Genomic DNA, 11,303 nt, shown 5'->3' on the forward strand with positions numbered 1-11,303 from the left:
CTTCCGGCTCTGCTCACCGCCGCGGCGCGGATCCCTGCTCACTGCTACCCGCGGCGCGCCCAGGGAGTAGGAGACATGAGCAACCTTTCGCGGGTTTTTGGCGCCCTGGCGGGACCAGCATCCACACAGCCGGGACCCCCGGGACCCCCCGGGAGGGCCTCGAGCCCCGCCCCTGCCGGCCCACAGTGTCACGTGGCCCACAGCGCCCCCCGCGGGCCGGTCACGTGACGGCGGCGCACTGTTGCCCGGGCAGCGGCTGCGGCGGGCCGGCGGGGGCGGGGCAGCTGGCGGGGGCGGGGCCGGGGGACCCCGAGGGACGGGCGGAAGGAGGGTGGGGGCCGCGCTCTGCGCCCCGGCCGGGCCACAGGGCCACTGGGCCACAGGGCCACACGGCCACGCCAGCGCCGCCTGCCGCGAGCCCGAGCCGGAGCCGGGCCGGGCGGGCAGAGCAGCTCGGTGAGTGCTCACCGCGGGGGGTCTGGCGGGGGACTGGCATTGCACCAGGAGACTCGACGGGGGAGGGGACCAGCTTCCTCCTGGGCAGGCCTGGGACGCGACGTCTGCGGGGTTGGGAGGCGGCCAGGTGACCCCAACCCCGCGGGCTCCCCGGGCAGGGCGCGGCGCCGAGAGGACTCAGGTCGCGGGTGCGGGCCGAATGCGGGTCCTACGGCTGCTGGGGCTTCCTGAGGGGAAGGGACAGGGATGCAGGTGGACTCCTCTAGCAGACCCAGGGGAGCAGGAGGGGCTGGGCCCCCGCCCTGCACGGGTGTGACAAAAAGAGAGTCAGAAACAGGCGTTTCTGCGTGGCACTCGCCATTTCGTGCCCCAGATGTTTAAAGGAAGTTAAGGCAGGCAAACCCCGAAACCGACCGCCCGGAAATGTTTCCAGCAGCCCCGCCAAGGAGAATAGCTAATCTTTAGAGAGAACATCACTGTTATGCTGCAAGACCTCTTTTCTCTGACTGCGCCTTACATGAAAACAGAACCAAAAAACACACAAGGTTCAGCCAGGAGAGCATCCTTTGGAGCCTCTAACACCTGACAGAAACGCAGGGCTCCATCTTGACCCACCCCACCCACTGCCTGAGCCCAGCCCTGGAGTGTGAGGACCACGCTCTGCCCCTGGAGTGGGGGAGGCAGGGGGAGGAGGCCTGGCCCAGGGTAGGACGCTGGGGCTGGAAGGGGGAGGATGGATCTGAATCCAGTCTGGGCTGCTCCTTCTGCAGGAAGTGGCTTCTCTGTCTTCAGGACCCACAGGCCTGCCTCAAGACCCAGGCTCCAAGCAGACAGACAGCCCTTCCTTCCCAAACCCTGCCACTCGAAGGATATCTGCAGGGCTGAGGCTGGCCTGGCTATTGCCCAGAGGCCACCATGGCCCCAGAGACCACCGTCACACCTCACTGCCCATGAAGCTCTTCACTTTCCAATTTGAGCTCAGCTCTCGTTCACTGATGGTCCCTGTGCTTCCCTCTTCTTCACCCCGTACATCCCTTTGGAGGCCACCAGGCCCTCCTGCCCCTCCCAGTCGGCCAAGCGTTTGAGCACATAGACCGGACTGAGCCTGAACTGTTCCCTCAGCAGCTCCTTCCAAGCCCCTGCATCCGGGCACCTCCAGAGCGTGCTTTCCAGGCTCCATGCACTCCCTGCATCCTGCCTTCCACCCCCGTTTCCCTGACCCCCTCTGCAGCTGGCTTTCCTACCCTGCCTCTCAGAAGATCCCCTGTGGGCAGCATCTTGTCTTTGAGGGAGGGTCCCTCTTCGCCAATGCTACCTTCACTGCCTATGTCCTTGTCCCTCTCCCGGCTCCCTAGCAGGGCACCTCTCCCGGGTCAAGAGTCGAGGCAGCCAGCCCTCCTGCACTCCCTCAGCCCTCACACCCCCTCCACTAAAGCAGCATTTCACTCACTGGATGAGAATCCCCCCGCCATTATCTCACTCTCCCACTGCACATCCTCACCTTTCATCTTTGATCCTTAAGTACCAAATGCAGTCTTACCTTTGGGCTCAGGAAGCATTTATTGGATGCAGGGTGGAGAGATGGATCCTCTGAGGGGGCAAAGCTTGTGCCTTTCACCCCACCACACTGGACAGTGTCTTCATCATACCTGTGGGCTCACTTCTGATACGTAGGGGGAGAAAAAGAGAAAAAAATGTATTTCCAAATGATGCCATTCTAAATTATTTGGAGCCAGCCAATGGATTGGTTAGTGAACAACATTTCTCTGAATTCTCCCCAAGGGAAGGGACATTCCTGTGACTGAAGTGCTTGCAAGCAGTGCTGCTGGCTGCAGATGTGGACGGGGTGGGGGGGTGGGAGTGACCAAGGTTCCCAAGTCGGCCCTCCTGTAAATGACCTAGTAATTGGCATCGCAGGCAGAAATAGAAGAGCACAGAACTGTTTCCCGGGGCCCTATTGGCCGGTAAAAACCGAGCCTCCACAGACTGGCGGAAGACAAAGAGGAAGGCACCCCAAAAGAGAGAGGCCTTCCCCGCCTCTAGGACCTTCCCAGAGAATCCTTTTAGGGATTGGCATGGACAGATCAAGTGTGGGGCATTTCCTCAGCCGCTGACCCTGGTGAACACCCCCTACTCCGCCCACCCACCCCCCAGCCAGGTTCCCTGGAACCTGGGAACACTGATCTGTTTTGTAGTAGCCTTAAGAAGGCTTTTCATGGGGCCTATGCGGGCCTGAAGGTACAAGTTAATATCTGATGCCAAGTGAGCTGTGAGGTGCCTGTGCCCTTGAAGCCTGCCCTGCAGATTAATTCGAGCTGATCCCGCGGGCTGCTGCATGGGCCGGCCCCTTGGGCCACGCAAGACCGCCAATCCCCTATTTGGATTAGTGGAGATTTGGGTTTAAATTCACAAATCTCGACAGATCAGCCCTTCTGATCTTCATCGTGTGTTATTGTCAAACCAGATGTCTACTGGAATACTCGAGGGGTCTCCAGCCTCCATTTCTTGGAACAAAAACAAAAAAAAAACCCACAAAAAACCATGCTCACATCAATTAGCCAATTCAGTTTTTCATTTTGCTAAAGGTTTCCATTGCAGCCTGGATGTGGCCTTAGTTATACAAACCAGGTATTTTCAGGGTGAACCGTGCTGATTAAAATCTAACTTGGATTTGAGAAATTAGCGGCTGCTTGGAAATGTTGATTTCGTTGTTGGCACCTGGCCGTTGGAAAGCAGTTCTGGTTCCACTCTCTTGTCTAAGAGCCCAACAGGGTGGGGATGTCCCTAGGTGAAGATGAGCAGGTTGGAAAGGTCAGGTGTCACGCTCACATGGCAGGGTCAAATCCAGAAGCTTAGGTCCTAAAAGCTTCCGAAATGCTACAGCTCCCTACTCCCTAAAGATAGGTGCACATCAGAGGAGTCCTTAGGTGCTTTTGGCCAACCTTGGAATTCCATTCACCCAAGAGCCACACTCAGTTGGAGCCTTTCTGAGCTCGGGATGGGAGGCCAGATTCCTGCTTTGTGGAGGAACACTGGGTGCTGCGATGGTTCCTGGAGATGCACCCCTGCCCCTCCTTTCCTGCAGGTGGTCCCCACATTCCCATGTGAGGACTGCCTCAGAGGCCAGGGCCCCATACTTGTGCACCCCTGGATCCCATGGCCCTGGCACAGGGTGTATACAGTGGGCCCCCAGGGAAGGTTAAAGGGACTTGGATTCTGGCTTTTCCAGGCCCTGGGAACCCTCTGGGATGCCTGAGTGTGTCTCTGCCGCCCGCAGCCTGGCTCCCACCATGAGCGCCGAGCTCAACGTACCTGTGGACCCCTCTACTCCCGCCTGCTCGGAGCCCGGCCACAAGGGCATGGATTACCGGGACTGGGTCCGCCGCAGCTACCTGGAACTGGTCACCTCCAACCACCACTCTGTGCAGGCCCTCTCCTGGAGGAAGCTCTACCTGAGCAGGGCCAAGCTGAAGGCCTCCAGCCGGACGTCCGCCCTCCTCTCGGGCTTTGCCATGGTGAGTGGAAACACATGGTGAGAAACACAGCCTGTGAAGTGGGCTTTTGCTAATTGAAATCCTGTGATGCTTCAGGGAGCAAAGCACTCCCTCCGGGCCCTGCTGACAGCCAGGATGGACCATTAGTAAGTCTCCGCCCAGGTCCCACCTCCTCCAAGGGGACTGCTCTGGCAACTGGAGGGGTGGCCTGGGGCATCCAGGGGAGTCCCCAAGCCCCAGAGCCCTCAGAAAGCCCACTCTCACATTCATATACAGTATTTCCTTGGCAAGGAAGTTAGTGGGGTAACTAAAATAGCTTCAGGGTACAAGGTTTCCTGGGGAAAAGTCCCCACATCTGCACATCTCAGGCACCACCCAAGAGTTTGGGAATTTGAGCAGAAACTGTGGCATGGGTTGCGTTTGCTCAATTTAGCCCAGCTGGGGACGCAGATGCTCCCTGAATGTGGTCTCTGGGGTGACGAAGCAGAGCCTCTGGCCTGACACCAGGCTGCCCTGCTGTGCTTTCCTTCTGAGTCATCCCCCAGGACAAGAGTCTGTCTGGGGAAAAACCGCGGGCCCTGAAAAAGGGCCACATCCCCTGTTGACTTCAAAGCCTGCAGACCTTCATCCCTTCAGGGGATCTCCTCGCAGAGAGTGGAGATGTCAGGATGCCGGATTCCCAGTGAGAACTGCGGCCGCCCCTCCTTTTCTTTCTCTGTTGTCTGCTCAGAGGTCCTATTGGGCTGGAAGCCATTTTTTTTTTTTAATGTAAAAACAATTGTTTTTGCATATCCCAGAGCCTCAGCTGTCAAATGGATACGCAGAAAATAAAAAGCTGTCCGAGCGAGCCAGTGCGGCCACTCCCATGACAAGGGCCTGCCCATCATCGGCACTGGTCACCCGTGGAAAAATGAGACTTCATGTAGTCGGGGCGTGACTTCATACAGGGCAGGGCAGAGGTCACCAAATTTAGAGGGCAGTCAGTTTGGGTTTAGGTCTGTAGTTCAAAGCAAAGGCTTATTTAGGTCTTGCATTTTATTGTTTAAAACATAATTACAAAAGTGTACAATCATATGGGACATAACTTTGGCTCAAAATGATTTTCTTCCATCACATTAAAAGAGGAATATTTTCTCAAGCTTAACTTTAAGAAATAGCAAGAGAAGTTTAGACGTCACTATTAAAATTAGATCTTGTTTTCTACCCTCACAGTAGGGTATAATGCATAGTAACACTGTGCATGTACTGCATTAAATTTTTCTGGCCTGTATTTATTATTATATATTTTTTAACTTTGGAAAACTAACTAAGAAGTACTGCATGATGTAATGAAGTAGGACGGTTTCCTTTCTGTGCGGGGCCTGGGTCTCAGAAATCACTTCCCGTCTGCAGCTGTCCCTTGAGACCCCGGTCTTCCAAACACTTGGACTTCCAAAATTAGGGAAGAGTCGCTGTTTTTCCAACAAAATGCTCACCCAAGTTTGAAGGCTACAAAACCCCTCATTAAAATTTGAAAACAAGCCCTGTGAATAAAGCTGTAAAGCAAAGAGTGAATTCTGGAGGAGTAGTTTGAGACTTAATGGCAGCCTTCAGGGGCGTGAAGTGGCCTTAGAATGAGGACAGTGACCGTTGAATAATAATAATAATTCATTATTATTCATTCAATAATAATGAATTATTATAATAATTCATTTCTTCAGCATTTATGGAGTATCTCCTCTGTAGCAAGTGCTTCCTTAAGCCGCTGGGGATACATTTCAGAAGCCACACAGACCCCAGTAAATCAGATAATTATTCAGACTGCAGAGCAGCCCAGGAGAAAGAAGTGATGAATACAGATCGTCAGCTAGTATCAACATTTCCACTGTGGAAACCATAGCTGAATAAGGGCAGGGACATGGAAAAACGAACAGGCCGTTCTGTAGGTAGAGTTTCCTCTCCATATTATGTATTCCCTAATTAGAATTGCAAAGCTGTTCCTTTTTCCAGCAAGTGCTTATGCCTGACCTTAAGCTTATTTCTTCGTGTTTATCCTGCCCCTAACACAGAGAACCAGTGATCCAGGACCGCTTCATAAAAATCTTTGCATAAATACACTGAAAAATGGCCTTTGGCCTTTTCTCCTCTTGAGGTAGAACAAAACTGCTTTCCTCATAGGCCTTTGAATCATCTTTGTTTCTCATCTCTGCACCCTCTGAAGTTTACGACATCCTTTTTTGTTGGGCCATATCCTTTGTGGTCACAAGAGCCTACCCAGGCTAAAAGGGCACTGAGAAAGGACCACCCCTCCTCTCAGTAGTGTGGCTACTGTCTCTATGGAGCAATAATCACTGCTGAGTTTCTGTTCAGCTGTGGTCCACTAGGACTGGCATATCTTCTTTTTACCTACCAAATGTTCCATCTTTGAAGACGGAGTGAGAGGATGAGGTTCTCACTAAGAGGCAGTAGTTGCTAGAAGTTATGAAATCTTTCTTGTAAATTTTTTAAAACAGGGATGGCTCTGGGAGTTCCCTGGCGGTCCAATGGTCAGTGGTTGGGACTTGGCGCTTTCGCTGCTGTGGCCCCGGGGTTCAATCCCTGGTCGGGGAACTAAGATCCCGCAAGCCGTGCAGCACGGCCCAAAACAAAACAAACCAACAACAACAGCAAAAAAGGGATGGCTCAGCTCTAGGAGACAAACAGCGTGAGTGGAAAAGCCTTCTGGCTTCTCTCTGCCTCCCTGCTCCCCCTTCCTTGACGGGTGTGGTTTCTTACCTTTGGGTGCCTGGGAGAAGGCCCTTGGTGAGCCTGGACTAAACCCTCCACTGGGGTTGGCCCACAGAGCTGGGGTGGGATGTGGGCTGCAGGGGAGTGGACTGGATGTGACCTGGGGAAGCGTGGCAGGAGCCTGGCGCCCAGTCTGGACTTTGAAAGCCCCTTAGGGCTTGTGGTGAGCAGGTCCCAGCCTAAATAGACACTCACTGCTACAGAGATAAGCGGGGGCTTCTGGTCCTTCTGTGAGCCTTTTATTCCCTTTCATTTAAAAGTCGTTTTTATTTTTTCAAAGTTAGCACATGTGCAGTTTAAAATTAAGTACTGCAAACGGCTTGTAACAAACCCCAGCAGCCCCGCATTCCCACCCCTGGAGGCAGCCTCCTGCGGCCCCTCCGCCTCCACGTTTCTAATGACATTTGGGAATTGCTGCTTCTTGACTTACCCTTTTTAGATATTACCTGTTGGCCTCCTGCTCCTGTTGACTGCTGCTGCTGATTCAGCTGTTTTCCCAGCCCCGCCCCCTTCCCAGCTTCCCCTCCTCACCGTTGTTTTCACGTATATGACCATTCCCGGCCTTCGGAGAGGTGTCTGCTCCCTCCCGCTTTTGGTCTCAGCTGAGAGAGGCGCCCTGTGGCTTGTGTGAGGCCGTCCAGTGTACAGCTCTGACTCTAGGGACCATCAGGAGCCTCCATCATTACTTCTTTTTACCTCTTGAAAGGTCAGGTTTGTTTTTTTGAAAAACATCAATTGTTTTTGCAGCTAAGCTCCACTGCCGCCTGGCTCTGATGTCAACAGCAAAGTCGCATGTTCCCAGGGAAGTTGGGCCGGAGCCCGGCACCCCAATATACCTACGTTCTTGGCATCCAGGGTGCGATCACCGCCCCGCCCAGTGCTTCTCTGGCCTCTTCTGTACTTTTTAGATTTTCCCTTAGTGAGATCTTCTTTAGCTAATCAGAAAAAAAAAAAGAGTAAAGTTCAAAATATTCGATCAGCGAGGAGGGTGCCCTCTGCTCTGTGGGCGCCCCGACCCAGCGCGCCCTCTGCCTTGCAGGTGGCCATGGTGGAGGTGCAGCTGGAGACTCAGTACCAGTACCCGCGGCCGCTGCTCATCGCCTTCAGCGCGTGCACCACGGTGCTGGTGGCCGTGCACCTGTTCGCGCTGCTCATCAGCACGTGCATCCTGCCCAACGTGGAGGCCGTGAGCAACATCCACAACCTCAACTCCATCAGCGAGTCTCCGCACGAGCGCATGCACCCCTACATCGAGCTGGCCTGGGGCTTCTCCACCGTGCTGGGCATCCTGCTCTTCCTGGCCGAGGTGGTACTGCTCTGCTGGATCAAGTTCCTGCCCGTGGACGCGCGCCACCAGCCCGGCCCCCCGCCTGGCCCCGGGGGCCACACGGGCTGGCAGGCCGCCCTGGTGTCCACCATCATCATGGTGCCCGTGGGCCTCATCTTCGTGGTCTTCACCATCCACTTCTACCGCTCGCTGGTGCGCCACAAAACCGAGCGGCACAATCGCGAGATCGAGGAGCTGCACAAGCTCAAAGTGCAGCTGGATGGGCACGAGCGCAGCCTGCAGGTGGTGTGAGCGCGCGCGCTCCTGGGCGGGGCCGATGCCGTGTCCGCGGCCGCATCCGCGTCAGCTCAGCGTCCACGCCTCGCGTCGGGAGGGAACAGAACTCGCTTGCGGTATGGGGAATTTCAGGAATGCAAATTGCCAACGAGGCTGCCGAGACACTGCCAGGCCGTTCAAGACCAAAGTTCTACTCCTGTCTTCATGCTGTAAGACCTGGATCATTTTCCTTCAGAAGATGGAAATCTTCAGTTAAACGGGAGACTGATGCTAAGAGCTCAGGGCGAAGAAAGGACGAGTCCCTGGCCCTGGGCACTTCCTGAGGCTGGAGGCCGGGTGGTCACGGGTCACCTCGGAGACCTGGAATGAGCCGCCAGCGGGGGCCGGGAGCCTGGCAGTGGCCTGGAGAGTCAGGGCAGCACCACGAGTTCAGGGAAGGGATTGCCCCGTGACTCCTGAGCTGGGCTGGTGGCAGCCGGGTGGCACGACTGATGGTACCACCCTGCTACGATCAGACGGGACACAGGCTTACAGCTTGGCCTGGTGCTTCCCTCCCTGCCCTGGAGGGAGCTGGGCGGCCTGGCTCGTGGGGGTGGGGAAGGCAGGCAGGAGCCCAGGGCACATGGCCCAGCAGGTGTGGTGGGCGCTCAGCAGGCGTCAGACTTGTCAGGCCCTGGGGGAGGCGTCCAAGGGCGGAGGCCGGTCTGTGGGCACCCACTGGAGGTGGCTGTTAACTGAGGGGTGCTCTGAGGCACTCTGGGCTCAGGTTCCCTCTTCCCTGCCAGCTGGATCCCTGGCCACACTGACCCAGCGAGGCCACCAGGCTGGGGAAAGGGCCCAAAGTCCAGAGGCCTCCGTCTCTCGGCCACAGACTGTCCCCTGAGCCGCCAGCTGACCCTCCGGGCTGTGGCTGCAGAAGGCAGGGGCACTCTCGCCCAGGCATCCGAGCCCGCCCACCTCCCTGCTGCCTGTGGTCCCCGGCAGCGGGAGGGGGCAGCCGGGGGACTTCCTGTCTAGACAAGGCCGTGGCCGAGCCTGGTCTGTGGGCGGTAGCATCAGGGGCCAGCCCTGGCCAAACGTGGGTCCTGCTTACAATGACGGCAGGGAAGGCGAGACCCTGTGTAGTGCTGCTCTCCTGGGCCTCTTGGCTGCAAGCACAGGCCCAGCTCACACTTCTATGCAGCCATGCGCAGCACAGGTTCTGGTGTTTTTGAGAAGGGCGTCTGGTAGACCTGAGCCCATGTTCTTGGACCAAACACATACATGCTACAGCTCAGCTTACGTGTGAGCCTGCTGCGCCCTGGGCCGCTTTTAAGAACCACATTTACCACACTGGCCAGCAGCCACCAGAGAGTGGTGCCTTTTCTTTGGTTTCACGGTCACTGGACTTCATGCTCTGACGGCATTTCTGTCCACAGCCTGATATCTCTGTGGGGTCTGGGTTGCCTGTACCAAGAAGTGCGGGCAGGCCTGGCTGAGGTTTCTGGGGCTGTGACATCCTGTTGAGAACCTAAACCTTAACACGTAACTCTGAATGCTGAGAATCACCAGTGCAAGTCATGGCATTTACAGGGAGCCTGGACATCGTGTCTTGCTGGGCCGGAGAGCCCTGGCGCCTTCCAAAGGGCGTGTCCCTCGCATCCTCTGCAGACATCTGTCGTGACTTGCTTGCTCCCTAGCGCATGTCTCCTCTCCCAGAGCCTTGCTGAAAAGGCTCGTCTGGTGTAATGTGTTTGCTTTGCAAAAGAATGTCAGCGTCACTGCAAGATGGCCACTTTGTGTCCTGGCAGGGACTAGACAGGCTGGCTCCTCCCCACCACTGCTGGGAGGGGGCGGCAGCCCCTTGCTCTGGCCTCAGCCTTTTCAGAGGGGCCTTGTTGAGCTCACTTCGGCCGCCTTCCTGGGCTATCTGGTGCCCCTGCCCCGTGTGCCAGACCCACGGAGTGCCGGGCTCCCCAGACTGTGGCGAGCACACTCTGGGTGTCAGCCAGGGGCCAGCTGTTACACCTGGCCCATGGGCAGAGTTTTTCTAGCCTGGCCACATCCGGGTCAGACACTAGGTGCCCAGTGACAGTGCCACATGGGTAGGAAAGATGCCACATAATCACGTTTTCGACACGGATTAGAATAATGTTCTTGTAATTTCTTGTTCTTTCTTCCAGCGAGCTCTCCCAGCTCCAGCCTTTCTAGTTCCCAGAGGCATGGGGCAAACTGAATTTCTGTGAGAACAGAGATGACTGTGGGCCTGGGGACTGATGATCGGGGGGGCACCCTCAGGACTGGAGAATAAGCTGCCATTTGGAGCTGCAGCAGGGCAGTCTGGGGAGGGGAGGGAAGCAAATTGCAGGCTAGAAATTCGGTTTCTGGAGGCTTAACCTGACTGTGAAGGGGGTTCCAAGTGCAGTGACCTTTCTGTGGTGAGTGAGAGGCACCACAGGCCGCCCCGGAGCCGGCGTGGGCTTGCCCTGTTTTCCTCTGAGCAGAGCCTTCCTGGTGCTCATAAAAACAAGTGCCCGCAGATACGCTGAGGCCCTTTCCAAAGTGGAACACGGTCTCCGTTTAGTACCTGACCAGAAGTTTCAAAACTCAAGTGTTTCTATTTTAGACAAACTGCCAGGGCAGAATGTATTTCAGTGTCTTCTAGGAAAGTCTGTTGAGGATAAAATTGCCTAAGCCTGAACGGATCGAGGCTCATCTGCACTCCTCACCTGTCTTGTGCCGATTAATTCATTACGCATGACGCTGTGGAGACCACATGCGGTGTGCACACGCCCTGTCCTGTGTATGGATTTTTAAAACAGTTGCCCTGGACTGAACTGAATAAATAAGTACTTAAGTTACGAATTTCTCTGTGCTCTTGGTGGAACGCCGTGGAGAGAGGTGATGCTTGGAAGCCCCTCCCTGCCAACCGCTGGTCACCAGTGTTCCGTATCCCACACCCCATGGGGTCAAGCATGACCCGGGCAGAGTGCAAATCAGAAGCTATCAGCAGCTCTGAAGTCTGAAACAGTAATAACCTCACA

At 55.7% G+C, this 11,303-nt stretch overlaps 1 protein-coding gene across 2 annotated transcripts; it reads left to right on the forward strand.

Moving 5' to 3' along the window:
- Positions 1-307: 307 nt before the first annotated feature.
- Positions 308-11,120, forward strand: ORAI2 (ORAI calcium release-activated calcium modulator 2). 2 transcript variants are annotated; one of them, XM_007186589.2, is made up of 3 exons: positions 308-456; positions 3,686-3,971; positions 7,756-11,120. In XM_007186589.2, the coding sequence occupies exons 2-3, from the start codon at positions 3,705-3,707 to the stop codon at positions 8,293-8,295; spliced, it is 807 nt and encodes a 268-aa protein (XP_007186651.1). In that variant the 5' UTR covers positions 308-456; positions 3,686-3,704; the 3' UTR covers positions 8,296-11,120. The 2 variants fall into 2 exon arrangements, with proteins under 2 accessions (XP_007186651.1, XP_007186652.1); XM_007186590.2 differs by having other exon boundaries at positions 3,734-3,971.
- Positions 11,121-11,303: the final 183 nt, after the last annotated feature.

Source organism: Balaenoptera acutorostrata, chromosome 15 (assembly GCF_949987535.1).
Source record: "Balaenoptera acutorostrata chromosome 15, mBalAcu1.1, whole genome shotgun sequence".
NCBI lineage: Eukaryota > Metazoa > Chordata > Mammalia > Artiodactyla > Balaenopteridae > Balaenoptera > Balaenoptera acutorostrata.

What these genes read in the sequence shown, in the direction of transcription:
- ORAI2 (XM_007186589.2), top strand. Translation starts at nt 3,705, where the DNA reads ATGCCTGAGTGTGTCTCTGCCGCCCGCAGCCTGGCTCCCACCATGAGC. An exon ending in TCCTCTCGGGCTTTGCCATG is followed by an intron (nt 3,972 to 7,755) that starts GTGAGTGGAAAC and finishes TCTGCCTTGCAG; the next exon opens with GTGGCCATGGTGGAGGTGCA.